This window comes from Salvia splendens, chromosome 2, assembly GCF_004379255.2.
Source record: "Salvia splendens isolate huo1 chromosome 2, SspV2, whole genome shotgun sequence".
NCBI lineage: Eukaryota > Viridiplantae > Streptophyta > Magnoliopsida > Lamiales > Lamiaceae > Salvia > Salvia splendens.
The window spans coordinates 391,195-404,976 of NC_056033.1; the positions used below are offsets into that span (position 1 = coordinate 391,195).

At 36.4% G+C, this 13,782-nt stretch overlaps 1 protein-coding gene, 1 non-coding gene and 1 pseudogene across 2 annotated transcripts; 2 read left to right on the top strand and 1 right to left on the bottom strand.

Annotated features, from left to right (window-relative positions):
• The first annotated feature begins 863 nt into the window (after nucleotides 1-863).
• TRNAP-UGG lies at nucleotides 864-935 on the top strand. The gene has a single exon. It is a non-coding gene; the product is annotated as a tRNA-Pro (tRNA).
• A 5,181-nt stretch (nucleotides 936-6,116) lies between these two features.
• LOC121781291 (gibberellin receptor GID1B-like) lies at nucleotides 6,117-7,931 on the bottom strand. The gene is made up of 2 exons (XM_042179034.1): nucleotides 7,601-7,931; nucleotides 6,117-7,371 (listed from the first exon to the last, which is right to left on the bottom strand). The coding sequence occupies exons 1-2, from the start codon at nucleotides 7,637-7,639 to the stop codon at nucleotides 6,376-6,378; spliced, it is 1,035 nt and encodes a 344-aa protein (XP_042034968.1). The 5' UTR covers nucleotides 7,640-7,931; the 3' UTR covers nucleotides 6,117-6,375.
• Nucleotides 7,932-11,576: 3,645 nt separating this feature from the next.
• Nucleotides 11,577-12,946, top strand: LOC121793088 (annotated as a pseudogene).
• The last annotated feature ends 836 nt before the right edge of the window (nucleotides 12,947-13,782 follow it).

The following is a 13,782-nucleotide window of genomic DNA, read 5'->3' on the forward strand; positions in this document are numbered from 1 at the left end:
AATGGCAAGCCCAATAACAGTGACGGCCCATCAGCCCAGAGCCCAAGAAAGAGTATCTGTTCGGCACCAAAGAGTTCGGCACGACCAAAGAGTTCGGACTCAGGCACCAAAGAGTTCGGCACGACCAAAGAGTTCGGACTCAGCCTACAGCTCGGTAAAAGCCGACCAGTCAAGCTCTCCTCTCAGATCGGCAAGAGCTGATCGGTAAAGTCCAGCAGTTCGGTCTCAGCATTCGACCGAACTAGGAGTTAGTGGACTCATGAAAGGCCTCCACGACCTCCGCTATACCCACGATCTATTTAGTGGTACGAAGCAGTTATTGAGCAGTTATTGCTCACCCACGATCTTGTTAGTGGGGCTGCAAACCACGACCTTAGTTCAATGTATAAATAGAACTTAGATCAGATAGAAAAGGGTTAAGCTCTCTAGAGATAAAATAGCATATAGCAAGTCTGTGTTGTAAGCTGTAATCCCAGATCAAGCAATACAATCTTGCCCTCCCTTCTTCCCGTGGACGTAGATTTACTTCAGTAAATCGAACCACGTAAATTCTTTGTGTCGTAATTTATTTTTACGAGCATTTATCATCATCAGAAATTCGCGGAATCATCAACATCAATATTAGTTGAAGCTAACCATCATATTATTAAATTCCCACAATAGTGTTCTCGATTCTTTCAAACAGTCATCAATGAGAAAAAGTGGAACCAATATGGTTCATGTGGGTCGTTCAGCATATAGGCTGCAAATTGTCCCTTAAGCGTGCGGGAAACCTTGATGAATGAACAAAAAAAAGGAGCAAAAGCGGGTTAACAATCTCAATTATAAAAAACAAAACAAAAATAGAATCCAAAGTCGTCAGAGGGCATTTGGTCTAGTGGTATGATTCTCGCTTTGGGTGCGAGAGGTCCCGAGTTCGATTCTCGGAATGCCCCATTTTTTCATATTCATTTTTCATTCCGTATTTCAATACAGTAAAAAAAAAAGAATATTGTTATACCTACTGATATAAATCTCGAATTATCCAAAGCCGCTCTTTACGTTAGTTAGCAAAAGTATTAGTGTACATTTTTAAGTTTATGCATAAAACGGAAATTAACTTATTTAAGTAGTTAAAATTTAATTTGTAAAGTTGGAGTAAACATCGAAATTCAAGCAAACAAGCTATTTTAAAATACATATTTAGCATTAGTATTTTTTTTCCATGCGTGTAAATATACAAAATTATAGAAATGATTGATATTTTTAACTGTAAAATTAATGTTTCCACGACGAGGTTTTGGACGGCGAATAATTTATTTTTCTGGATTATATAGGCAATTTTGAAGGAGTATTAAAATACTAGAATAATAAACATTATATCAATATTAACTAAGTTTAAGACCCTAAAACACTTGAGTCTTTACTTGTACCTTAAGATAAATGTGAAAGGTTTATTCGACCATTTTCCCAAAAAGTAATGAATTTATCATTCGTGATGACAAAAATAAAATACACGGTCCACATGAACGCACACGAAATGAAAATAATAAATGTCCTAAAACAGACGAAAAATGATCCAAGAAAAATACTTTACCAACTTAACATATAGAATTATGAAAATTCATATAGAAATGGAGTAACATCTTTCAAATCGAGTTATTCAAAACTGTTCAATAAATAGAAAAAATGGGCAAGTAAAACCAAATTCGAAAATTGAGGATACAAGTATACAACAACCATTTCTGATGGTCACGATAACCAACGAGCTACTAAAAGTCAAAATAAAATACTACTACCAGTTTACTACCTTTACCGAACGAGTGATGCTAAATGGCCATAATGTGGCCGGCCATAAAGAGTTAATTTAGTCCATTTGCATGTATAAAAAATTAGAATTACCGATATAAACTTATATGTGTGTGAATAGACTTGTAAGTTGATACCTATATTTGAATTTCATTACGTAAAACACATTAATATCACGAATTACTGTATACGTTGAGCAACAATCAAAAAATGACAGTAGTAATAAGTTGAGCAAAAACTACGAAAGAGCAACACTAACATGTTAAGCAATATATAATGAATATGATATAAAAGTAAAATCAAGTAGTATTAAATCAAAAATTTGAAAAAAAATCATTTTTTTTTGTTATTTAATTAATTTATGGCTGTCAATAATGTGGCCGCATAGCATTATTCTTACCGAAATTAGGTTGAGTTATAATCCGTTATATACATAAAAAATACTCCATTATTACTACTATGTGATTTGAATATGGACATATAATTGACACTAAAAAAGAAGGCACCAATCGATGGGCATGGCCTGCAGACAAAGTATTTCCAAGTCAATAAACGACAAAAAACAAAGGACAATAATTGATATGACGTTAAATTAAATTTTAGTGTAAATTCAAATGCTAGTAGTATTATTCATATTTAGGAATGTCTTGTACGTTTGTCTTTGTTTGGACCATTTTTATTTTCAGTATTATCATAATGTGGACCACTTTACTTCTGGAGTCTAGCACCTAGTGCGATCCAGGATTAATTAAAAATAACTTTTCCCTTTTTAAGATTATCTAATTAAATTGTGTAATAATACTACTAATATTCAATATACACATAACTTGTGTGTAGGACTTACATATTGTTGTCTAGCTAGATATATATATATACAAGACGAGGCTAAAATGTAAACGAATTCTATTAAATAGTAAAAAGTTCAGAATTACACACAAAGGCGAAAGTTAACATGAAAAAACATACACTATACTGTGGGATGAGAATATATATAATGTTGGTTGTAATAAAAAAAATTCTACTAACATAATTTCTCCCAATCAACAAAAATGCAATTGTATTGACTCTTGAGTCGATTCAGATGGAAAAGTTATTCCGCAATCAAGACTCTCCTAATCGAGAGGTACTATTTCTTTCAATCTTGCATGCGTACCCATTTCTATAGGTGGAATAATATGCTTTAATAGGGTAATATCTATATATAGTGGCGGTGGCGACGGAAGCATGATTTTAATATTGGAGGTCCAAAAAACTAAGTGTTACATATTTTTTTGTATCAACTACAACGAGAACAACCATGACTTGAACATTATATAGCTAACTAGTTAAGATAGACATGGATAATGAGAGATAAATAATTTGAAAATGACCAATATAAATTAAATATATATATAGTAACTATCTCGATGGAATAATTGAAATATATATATATATATATATATATATATATTTAAATTAAAATATAACTTTAAAGTTAAATTTAGTGTAATATATGAACATAATTATAGGATTAAGAATTATATTCTTATTCATATATTATATAGAACGTTACTTTGTGATCTCATAGTATTAATATTTACACAAATAGTAAATAAATAAAATTACATATAATTATTATGTGAAAAAATATAAATAATTAAATTACTAATTAATGAATTAACTATGAGAATTATATAAAGATTTACTTACTAGACGAATAAATTAATTTAGCTTTGAGAATCTATTAGATACAAAAATAAATATAAATAAATTAATAGCTAATGAATTAAGAATCAAATTAAGTGTAAAAAAATCCAAAGAAAATACAAATTAGGCGTGAGAAAAAACAGATAATCATCAAAGAGAGTGAAAAATTAAACAAAACGCCTAATGTAGGGATTGCACTCGGATCTCATGAATGAGTAGTTGCATCGGCTACCATCTGCGCTGCGTATCTATTTGTAAATTGTTATATCAATATATAATAGTACTCCCTCCGTTTTTTTAAAATAGGGAAGTTTGAAACGCCACGAGTTTTAATGCACAATCTGGTAAAATAATAATAGAATTAATGTTAGTGGATCATGGGGTCCACTTTAAGGTGTTAGTTGTAGTAGTATAAGTGGAAAATAAATTGATGTATAGGGGTGTAAAGATTTCCTAAAATAGAAAGTTTAAAAGTTGCTATCTTTAAATAACGGACTAAAATAGAAAGAGATGTTATTTTAAAAAACGGAGGGAGTATATCATAACTCAAATGGCTGGGGGCCCCATGGAACCTCCATGCCCCAAGGTGGGTCCGCCTCTATCTATAAATATATACCGGCTTAGTACAAAAAAAATCGTCAAATATATTTTTTAATACAATTAAGAACGTTAATTTGTGCTTTTAAAAAAATCAATAACACTTCAAAAAGCATCCTAAAAATCAAAAGATTAAGTAAATTTGTTCTTAATTTAAGCTTTGTTTTGTGTCCTAAATTGTTGTTATTTAAAAAAAAAACCAACGCAGATGATTGCGTTAAAATTTTATCTCCCTAAAAGATAAATTTTTTTGTAGTGTCCGCATATGGTCAGCCCTTATTTTGGCTACTCGGGTTTATAGGTGAATTAATTTGGTCAAGTTCGTAAAAAAAAGTAGAAGGTCAAACTTTGGTACTGAGCAAATCAAATTTTGTATCTCAAGAATTTTGACCTATGGGCTATGATTTTATTAAAATGACATATGTTAAATTGGAAGAGAAATACATGTACATAATATCCTTAAAATTTTAAATTTAAGTGAACTTAATTAAAACTAGTTTTGTTATTTATTGTATTATATGTAGCAATAAAAAGAAGTGATATAGAAATTTTATGTCGAATCGTAACATGATTTCGAGTTTGATTCGAATTAATTATATAATTTTTTATAAGAAAATATTTTTTTTGCTTTAATATATAAATATTAAGTTAAAATTTTATTTTTTTTTAAGTGTTGCAAAATGATTAGTATGAAATTTAATTTAAATTAATTAATATTTATAAAATAATTTTCAATGTAAAATGTTAAAAAAAGTTGATTATGTACGTAAAATTATGTACATTTATCAGTACCATGGATGGAATTCAAATAGTGTAGTCACTACATCCAAAAATAACTCTAAAAAACATATAAATATCAATGGTGTATGAACAAGCAGGGCCGCCGCGAATTTTCCATGGAAAATAGTGATAATATTCGAATGCCGACAAACAGATAATTAAACAATTAATTAATATGTGTCTTAAACAGAAAAACCTCCATATTAATGACAGTGACTTCACCTTGTTTAGCAAAACACCAAAAATTTCAATAAAAAGTTAAAACAAACCAGCTAATCACGTGAAGAAGACAAATCATAATAGGACAAAAGAAATAAAATTAATAATTTCGAACCAACCCACGCTGAAATAATCAAATAAATCAACAGGCAAACCAAAAGCAATTAGGAGTATAATCTATAGTATTAATAATTACTACTACGACAAATAAATTCCAGAAAAAGTCAAATGTGAAACAGGAGTGTATTATAATTTGTTGTCATTGTCTAAGTAGAGCTGATTTCTTTTACCACCATTTAGTGGCCATAGTTACACTCACCGAAAAAGCTATCCCAACAACAACTGTAACTTTTAAAGGTTTTTTTTAATGGGGATTTCAGAGTGGCCCTAATTATGTGATGAAATTAAAGAAATAATTTATGATCCAGTGATATCTCAGTGATAAAACCATCAAGGGGGTGCCAAGATTAATCAAATCAAGGTCTGATGATTGTGAGATTCAATTATTTGAAGTAATGGCCAATCATACTTTTTGTTTATCATTTTTGTTTTTGGCATGAATCAAGATTGTGATGTACAGTATGTTCTATTCCTTTGGTGGACGGGGTTCTTTGCTTTAGCAGTGGGGGCTCCACGTCCTTATAACGCCGTTGTGAATTTCTCAGTTACACACCCAATACAAACAATATATATTTTTGTTTTAATCAAACAAACCAAAACTAAAAGAAATACGGAGTATATACATACTTGTTCATTTGCAGGTATTAATCCATCACGGAATACACAAATAAGACATGGTTGAATTCACACTACCTTTGCAGTTATGGAAGTAGGGAGATTTTGTAAGAAACAGACACAGTGACACAACACACGAAATAAACATAAGATACTCTACTTTTATGGCAACCTTGGTCCCATCCCTCATTTTCCTATTTCAGGAAATTTGGTTGAAGTGGTGAATATAATCCTACTACAATTTAGAACTTGGATTTTAAAAAAATTCATACCATAAGTCCCTCTAACCTCTAGTCAGAACTCAGTTGTAGTAGATCAGAATAAAACATGCCCTTCTTAATTACTACTAGTGGAGTATTTACTAACATACAAAGTGGAAACAGCCGTAGCTATAAAAAAAAAACTAGTACTAGTACACAAAATCATAGCACCATGGATTTCCCTAATCCATGTTGCCGAATTAGCTTTTCCCCACCTATAGACTGCCGTAGCTCGCTCCACCGGCAACCAAGAGGGGGGGGGGGGGGGGGGGGGGATGGTGAGTTGATATGATAAAACTATTAACAATAATTAGGAGTGAAGAAAGGCGTTAATCTCCTCCATCAAAGAATGGAAATGATTATTGTTTGGCAAGAAGTAGAATCCAATGGTGGCCTTTTCAAGATAGAGCAATTTCACCTCATGCCCTGATCCCTCCAATCCATGGACGTACCCTAATTGCCAATCTTGGAGGAGATCGAGCCCGGCCACCACCACCAGACTCTTCGGGAAGAAGCGTAGCCCCTCGATGCTCCGGCTGCGCTTCCCGAACACGTTGCACGCCGGGTGATCCCGATCCTCGCCCTCGGGCAAATACGCCCGCCAATACCAATCCCGATCCTGAATCCGAACAAAGTACTTCCCGTCCAGCCGCATCTCCGACTCTGTCCGCTCTTGCCCTCCGAAGAGCGGGTGGAGGAGGATGTTCCCGAGCACCTCCACGCCCTCCTCGGCCGCGCGGACAGCCACGTGGTGGGCGATGTTCCCGCCCGAGCTGTCGCCGGCTAGGTACACGTGGGCCCTGGCACCGTTGGCCCCGCTCCGGAGCCACGGCCGCGAGTGGGCCCACTTGAGGGCCGCCCAGCCATCGTTGTAGGCGCACGGGTAGCGGTGCTCGGGCGACCGGCGGTAGTCCACGGACACGACGGCGGCGCCGCACGTCCGCACTATGCGGCGGCAGAGCGTGTCGTAGATGGTGCTGTTGGCGGAGGAGTGGACGAAGCTGCCGCCGTGGAAGAAGACGATAACCGGGACGATGGCGGTGGCGCTGAGAGGCTTCTCGAGGTCGGTGATCCGCCAGGGGGCGTCTCCGTTGGCGGCGGCGAGGTAGACGCGGTTGAGGAGGCTGGTGGCGCGATCGAGGACGTCGAAGGAATAGACGCCGTCGACGGGGACGGCGTTCGCCGGAACCTTGCGGTCGAGGAATTCGTTTAGTTCGCGGTTGAACGTGCCGTCCGATCGCCGGAGCAAGTTGTAAGCGAGCTTGAAATTCGATATCAAGATCCATGTATTCAGGGGAACCACTCTCTGCACCCGAAAGAAAATCACTAATTTATACAGAGCTTAACTAATCACAGTAGAGAAACCAACCAAAATAACCCAACATGCGAGGCTAAATCGGTAACAATGAGAGAGCCGCCAAAACCCTCATAATCAAAGGTAAAAATCGAGTCCTTACGTTTCGACACAAAACAGAGCTCCTTTCCCCTAAAAAAAAACAATTCGAGAAGCCCCAAAGAAAGAGAAGTAAAATTACCTGTGATTCATTAGTATTTACTTCATTACTGCCCGCCATTAGAGGTTGAGGAGGATGAATTACACTCCTCAAATCGATGATGATGATGATGATCTCCTCCTATGTTTATTTTTTTCAATATAGACAGACGAGACAGCCACTGCTATTTGTCCGATATAGGAAGAAGACAGGTCTGAAGAAATGCAGAGAGACAGAGAAAGGGATTGAGATGAGCAGCTCTCCCACCCAACCACAACTAGAAAAGTTCCAAAACAGAAAACAGAAAACAGAAACAGAACAACAAAGAGAGAGAGACGAGCGTTTAAATGAACACTCAAGGTAGCGTGTGAAATCAAAGAGAGAGTCTCAAAAGGCAAAACGACGACGAAGCGAGTGGATTAGACGACAGAAACGACAAACTGGGACGGCCAAAATAGGCGGGACCCTCTTTTTTAAATACTACTCCTATATTCCCAGTACTAATTAATCGCTTCATTTCATAAAGCTAATGGAGTTCGAGCTGAATTATAGTAGTACTAAATCATAATCACAAAAATTACAAAACTAAACATACGTGGAATATAAGGATTAAGGACGAACAAGAACCAATTCATAATTTTCGACTTACAAATAATTATTGCCTAATTTTTAGGTTTATGTTGAGTTCAGTTTTATTGACTTCTTATTAGTAGATAACCAGAATATCTTTTTCCATAAATAATTAACGTGAGTAGGAAATTAAATAATTGAATAACTGAAATTACTTGGAAATACAGAAAGTTAAACTGTGTTTTGGCCAATAATAATAAGAATAGTACTACATCTGACCTCACTTTACGTTAAATAACACAAGCAAATTAGAATACTAGTTATGTAAAATACTTCATATGAAGTGAACTATAAAAATGTTCATTGATTATAGGGTTATCTCGTCATAGTCACTGGTTTTTAACAATTTGATCTTTTTCACATTTTTAACTTTTTAACTTTTTCAATATGATATTATTTCAATAATATACTAAATCTGATATTATTTCAAAATTTATTTCTTCTTCCTTTTTTCATCCTTCACTTTGTTTCTTTATTTCAATATTAGATTTAATTTTATAAAATTAAATTTAAAATTTAGTTTTTTAAATACTAATAAATTATTTTTAATTAAAAATTACTGTTAATTTATATATTTTATTATAAAAGAGTTTTATGTGAGATAACTGCATAGTTTTATATATATATATATATATATATATATATATATATATAACCGTGAGTTGAGAAAGAATACATAAATTAATAATTTTAATTAATAGTAATTTATTGATATTTAAAAATATAATATTTAAATTTAATTTTAAAATTTAAATATAATATTTAAATAAAGAAATGAAGTGAATGATGACAAATGAAGAAGAAAATAAATTTTGAAATAATATCAGATTTAGTACATCATTGAAATAATATCAAATTGAAAAAGTTAAAAATGTGAAAATATCAACTCCAACCCCTAAAAAAGGCATTTTCGACAGAAAATGGTGTAAAATGACCAATTTAAGAATAAATTCTTAGTTTATGGACTACTGAAGATATTTTTAAAGTCCAAAGACAATGAACGAGATAAATCCATAGTCCAAGGACCATTTTTGTAGTTCACTCTATATTTAAAGCTATCTTTGCGACAATCAAAATAATTAAATAGATCAGCCATTTGGCCTTTTTGGGCATCTGGAGATATACTCTCATTTTCAATCATTTTTTACACTCATCTCCTTTTTCACCAACTCAATTATCTCTCACTTTATTAAAATGGAGACGATGACCTCACCGCCACCGAAGACATAAACTGGATCTCGATTTTATGTATATTTCGCTATTTTATTATATTTGAAAAAAAATTACTACAAAATAGTAGTTGCTAAGAAATAGGGCGGGTTATAATCTGCATCATTACAAATAAATTGGTCAGATTATAGAATAATGATGTTAAGAAATAGGGCTGAGTTATAATCCGCATCGTTACATATAAATAGGTAAGATTATAGAATAATGATGTGAAGGACTACAAATTGTTATGAGCCGGATTATAGTATGCCCCATTGTGGATGCTCAAATTAATATCAATGAAGAGAACAAGACAAATAGTTTTCCACCATGTAAATTACTAAGATTAGGCAGCATAGTTTTGTTAGATAGCAAAAATCAGGCTAAGGTTTATATTTGGTTTATCTTATAGTAAACTTTAAAATTGATTGTCACTTGGAATAGCCTTTTTTCCCCCCATAAATTTAACCGATGTGACACTTGGCTTATTTACATGACATGTCGAACATTAACTAATTTTTAAAAATGAAATGCACAGTGAATCAAAACGATGGTTTCCCAAATAATCTCGATTCTTAAACATTAAAGTTTCGATCGTTGTCGCCCACAACTCCCAGTCCAACTAGCCTTTTATTTTTCTCTATTATCATATAATTCCAAAGCTCACTGGCTTGAGTAGAATATAACTGAGAGATAGAATTGTGGGTTAGAGCGGTTTCCTGAGCATAAACCATCGCTGGTATCTCGTCTTTTGGAATGCGTGGTGGTGTCAATTATAGCGTCCTTGATCAAGTAGTGGCGGCGTCGATTGGTGGTCATATCTATTGATGCTCATAAGGGCACGTGGATGAAGATCTACTCCAATCCAATAAGGAAGTTATAAACTTATTGTTGGGATTTGCAACAGAAGATTTAGCAAATAATTCTGCAAATGAATATTAATTCCTTTAGTGGTGGTTTAGTACTTCATTTAGAGCAGCGTTAACGGGGGAGGCCGGGCCGCAAAACGCGAGTCCCGGCCCGTCCCACGCGTTGGATGGAGGAGAATCACGGCCCAGGCAGGTCCCGGGGCCGCATTTGCGGCTCGGTGACGGCCCCGCGGCCCGGCCTTGCCGGTGTTAATCCGGCACAGGCCGCATCCCGCGAGTCCTGGCCCAGCGTTACATGCTCTTCGGGTAGGGCCGCAAGTCCCCAAAAATTAATTTTTTTTTCGATTTTGTGTCTATAAATACGAGACTATTGTGCATCATTCTTACGTGCATTATCTATTTCAATCCTCTATTATACTATTTGTTTCAGCGTCAATGGATTGGTTCAACAGCGACGAACCAGATGGACGAGTTCGTCAACTCGAACAATTGGTACATACCGGCATCGCCACCATCGCAGTCGACGCCTAGTCCGGGAGTCAGTAGCAACGTCGACGTAACATCGCCGGTCAACACCGAAGAGTTCGAGATCAGTGAGATGGAGCCCGCTCAAGGGCGGGGCAAGGGCAAGGTCGGCGAGGAGGATGGGCCGAAGAAGTACAGTCCGCAAGAGACAATGTGGCTTGCGAGGAACTACGTCGACGTCGTCGAGGATCCTATCATCTGCAACCAGTAGTCCGGCAAGGTTTTCTAGGAGCGGATTGCTGAGAAGTACAACGCTGGGCGTCCTAAAGGGTCGATCGAGCGTAGCTACGTGAAGCTACGCAACAGCGCAAGCATTGAGGTCGGGTCCAGGCGGATATGGGCAAGTGGAATGGAAAGTGGGCCAATGTAGTCCGGATGTGGCCGATCGGGCACAGCGAGGCGGACCTCGTCGAGAAGGCGAATGAGGCGTTCTTCGTTGACGGGAAGAAGGCCTTCACGTACTTCGATGTTTGGAAGCTCGTCGAGAAGGGTCCGAAGTACACCAGCGGTGCCGAGCCGACGACAACTGGGGCGGCGAAGAGAACCAAAGTTTCCGCCTCCGGAAACTACTCTTCGAGCGAAGGAGGTCCGGCGATCGACCTCAACGTGACGGACGACGACGTCTTCGGATCCTCTCCTAGCATTCAGAGCCGTCCGATGGGAACAAAGGCAGCAAAGAGGAAAGCAAAGGGGAAGGCAACTGCGAGCAACTCCGCTATGGTGCCACCGCCGATCAATCCGTCTCTGGATAAGATGTCCGACTCTTTGTCGAAGATGAGTATTACATGGCGGATGAGCCAGCTGACGGAGTTGACATAAAGGGATACCTCGACGATGTCGGAGTTCGATCTTGGGTTGCACCGTGAGATGATCGCCTACCTTCGCGCCCAAATGAAGAAATAGTAGTTGTGGCCCGGGTTTCTATGACTTGTATTTTTAATTTGCTTTCTCTAGGATTTGTAATGTTAATTTCTACTGAACAATGCAATTTCTCGATTTTTATTGTTCAACGTATTGCATTTACGAGTCAAATATGTTGAAGCTGTGAATAGTGTCAATTATTAGTTGCGGCTCGGGTTGTGGCCTGCAGGGTTAGAGCAGTTGAGGCATGGGCCGCAACTGTAGAGGAATGATGACGTGGAGGGGACTTGGGGCCTGAAACCGGGCCGGGGTTAATGATGCCCTTATGACAGCAAATAATTCATGAATATAATTAAATCCTAATCATGGTTTCAAATTTTCTACAATTACACAACTTACGGTTTTAATTTTCCAAAAAATTGACAATGACCTACACTTCCTTGTGTGTTGATTATTGGTACTCAACCCACAAATCTTATGACTCAAAATACGAATTTTTTCGTGAAAATTTAAAAATTTTCAAGTGCTTGTGATATGATTTTCTTCCCAAATAAACTGATGCCAATTTCCTCAGACACAAAGGATTTCCGCTGGCAATCCGCGGGAAGAAGCAAGCAGCCAATCATAAGCAAGACGCGCATCTTTATAAATACTCCATCACAACCGAATTGCATTCACCAGATTCAAATTTGAAAAATCCCTCTAAAAATTAAAATAGCAGAAATTATGGGCGGAAAGACGGCGACGGCAGATCTTCGAAAGCCGGTCTCCAGTTCCCCGTAGGTCGGATGGCTCGTTTCCTGAAGAAAGGTCGTTATGCTGAGCGCGTCGGATCTGGCTCCGGCGTCCTTGAATACCTCGCTGCGGAGGTACTAGTCATTTCATTGATTTGGGGAATTGTCGATATACGTTGCTAATTTTGTTTTGTTTTGTTTTGATCGTAATTAGGTTTTGGAGCTTGCTGGAAATGCGGCAAGGGACAACAAGAAGACTAGGATCGTTCCAAGGCATATTCAGTTGGCTGTACGGAACGATGAGGAGCTGGGGAAGCTTCTACGATCTGTGACCATTGCCCAACATTCACCGAACTTTGCTGCCGAACAAGGCTGGTCAAGCCAAAGGAAACGGGGAAATTGGCTCCGCGTCTCACCAATTCTAGAATAAACCCTACTTGTATTTTCAATTTGTTGAAAAAATGCCATTAGTTTTATCTTACCCTTATGTATTCCGATATGAAAATATAGTAACTCTTTTGAATCATTTTGATTATATGAAAATATACTTCCTTTCTCCACAAAAAATTAGTCTCGCCTCATATTTAAATGATAAATTGGCGAAGCAAGAGATAAAAAGAAAAAGTAGTTGAAATAAAACATACATAGAGAAAAAGTAAGTAAATTATAAGAAATAAATATTCCATTTTAGAAACATTGTGAACATTTTAAAATGACAAAAGGAAATTATTTTTTGTGGACGAATGGAGTATTAGTTTTGTTAGAGTATATGATTGTTTTGAGGTTTGTATGGGCTGCAATGCTCTTTTAGTAAGGGTAATGAATGTGAGATTCCTTTGAATAATTTCTCTTTAATGATATGGATTATTAACTCAGGTAATTCATTTTTATTGTACTAGACCTAGGCTAGTTGTAGTATTTATGTTCTGAGAGTACAACACGAATGGGGATGTAGCTTATTATACATACGGAGTAGTATTTACTTGTAGCTAGAGTCAGAATTACCTACACGAACTATACATAAAATTTTAATTTTTAACCCTATTGAAGTCGAAAGGGGATGTAACTGCAATAAGGATACTATCATTCAACTATTAGCAAGAAAAAATTACTCGTACCATAACTCTTGCAGTATACGATGGGTAACTTAATTTCCATTTAGAATATAAATACTCCATCTATCTCATGCTACTTGCACTATATATATTCCTTTTTGGGCGTTTGCACCATTTCCATTTTGAGTAAAGATTAGAATTATTTAAGTTTCCCTTATTACATTAAATAAACGTTAATTTAATGACATTGATTAATTATCCACCTACTTCACCGACCCTCAATTCATTTGCAAAAATTACTTTTCTCTCTCAATGCGCCTCCAACTGTTTCTCTCTCTACA

Coding starts and splice junctions, on each gene's coding strand:
- LOC121781291 (XM_042179034.1), bottom strand. CDS start 7,639: ATGGCGGGCAGTAATGAAGTAAATACTAATGAATCACAG. Junction 7,372..7,600: donor TAAATACTAATGAATCACAG/GTAATTTTACTT, acceptor TTTCGGGTGCAG/AGAGTGGTTCCCCTGAATAC.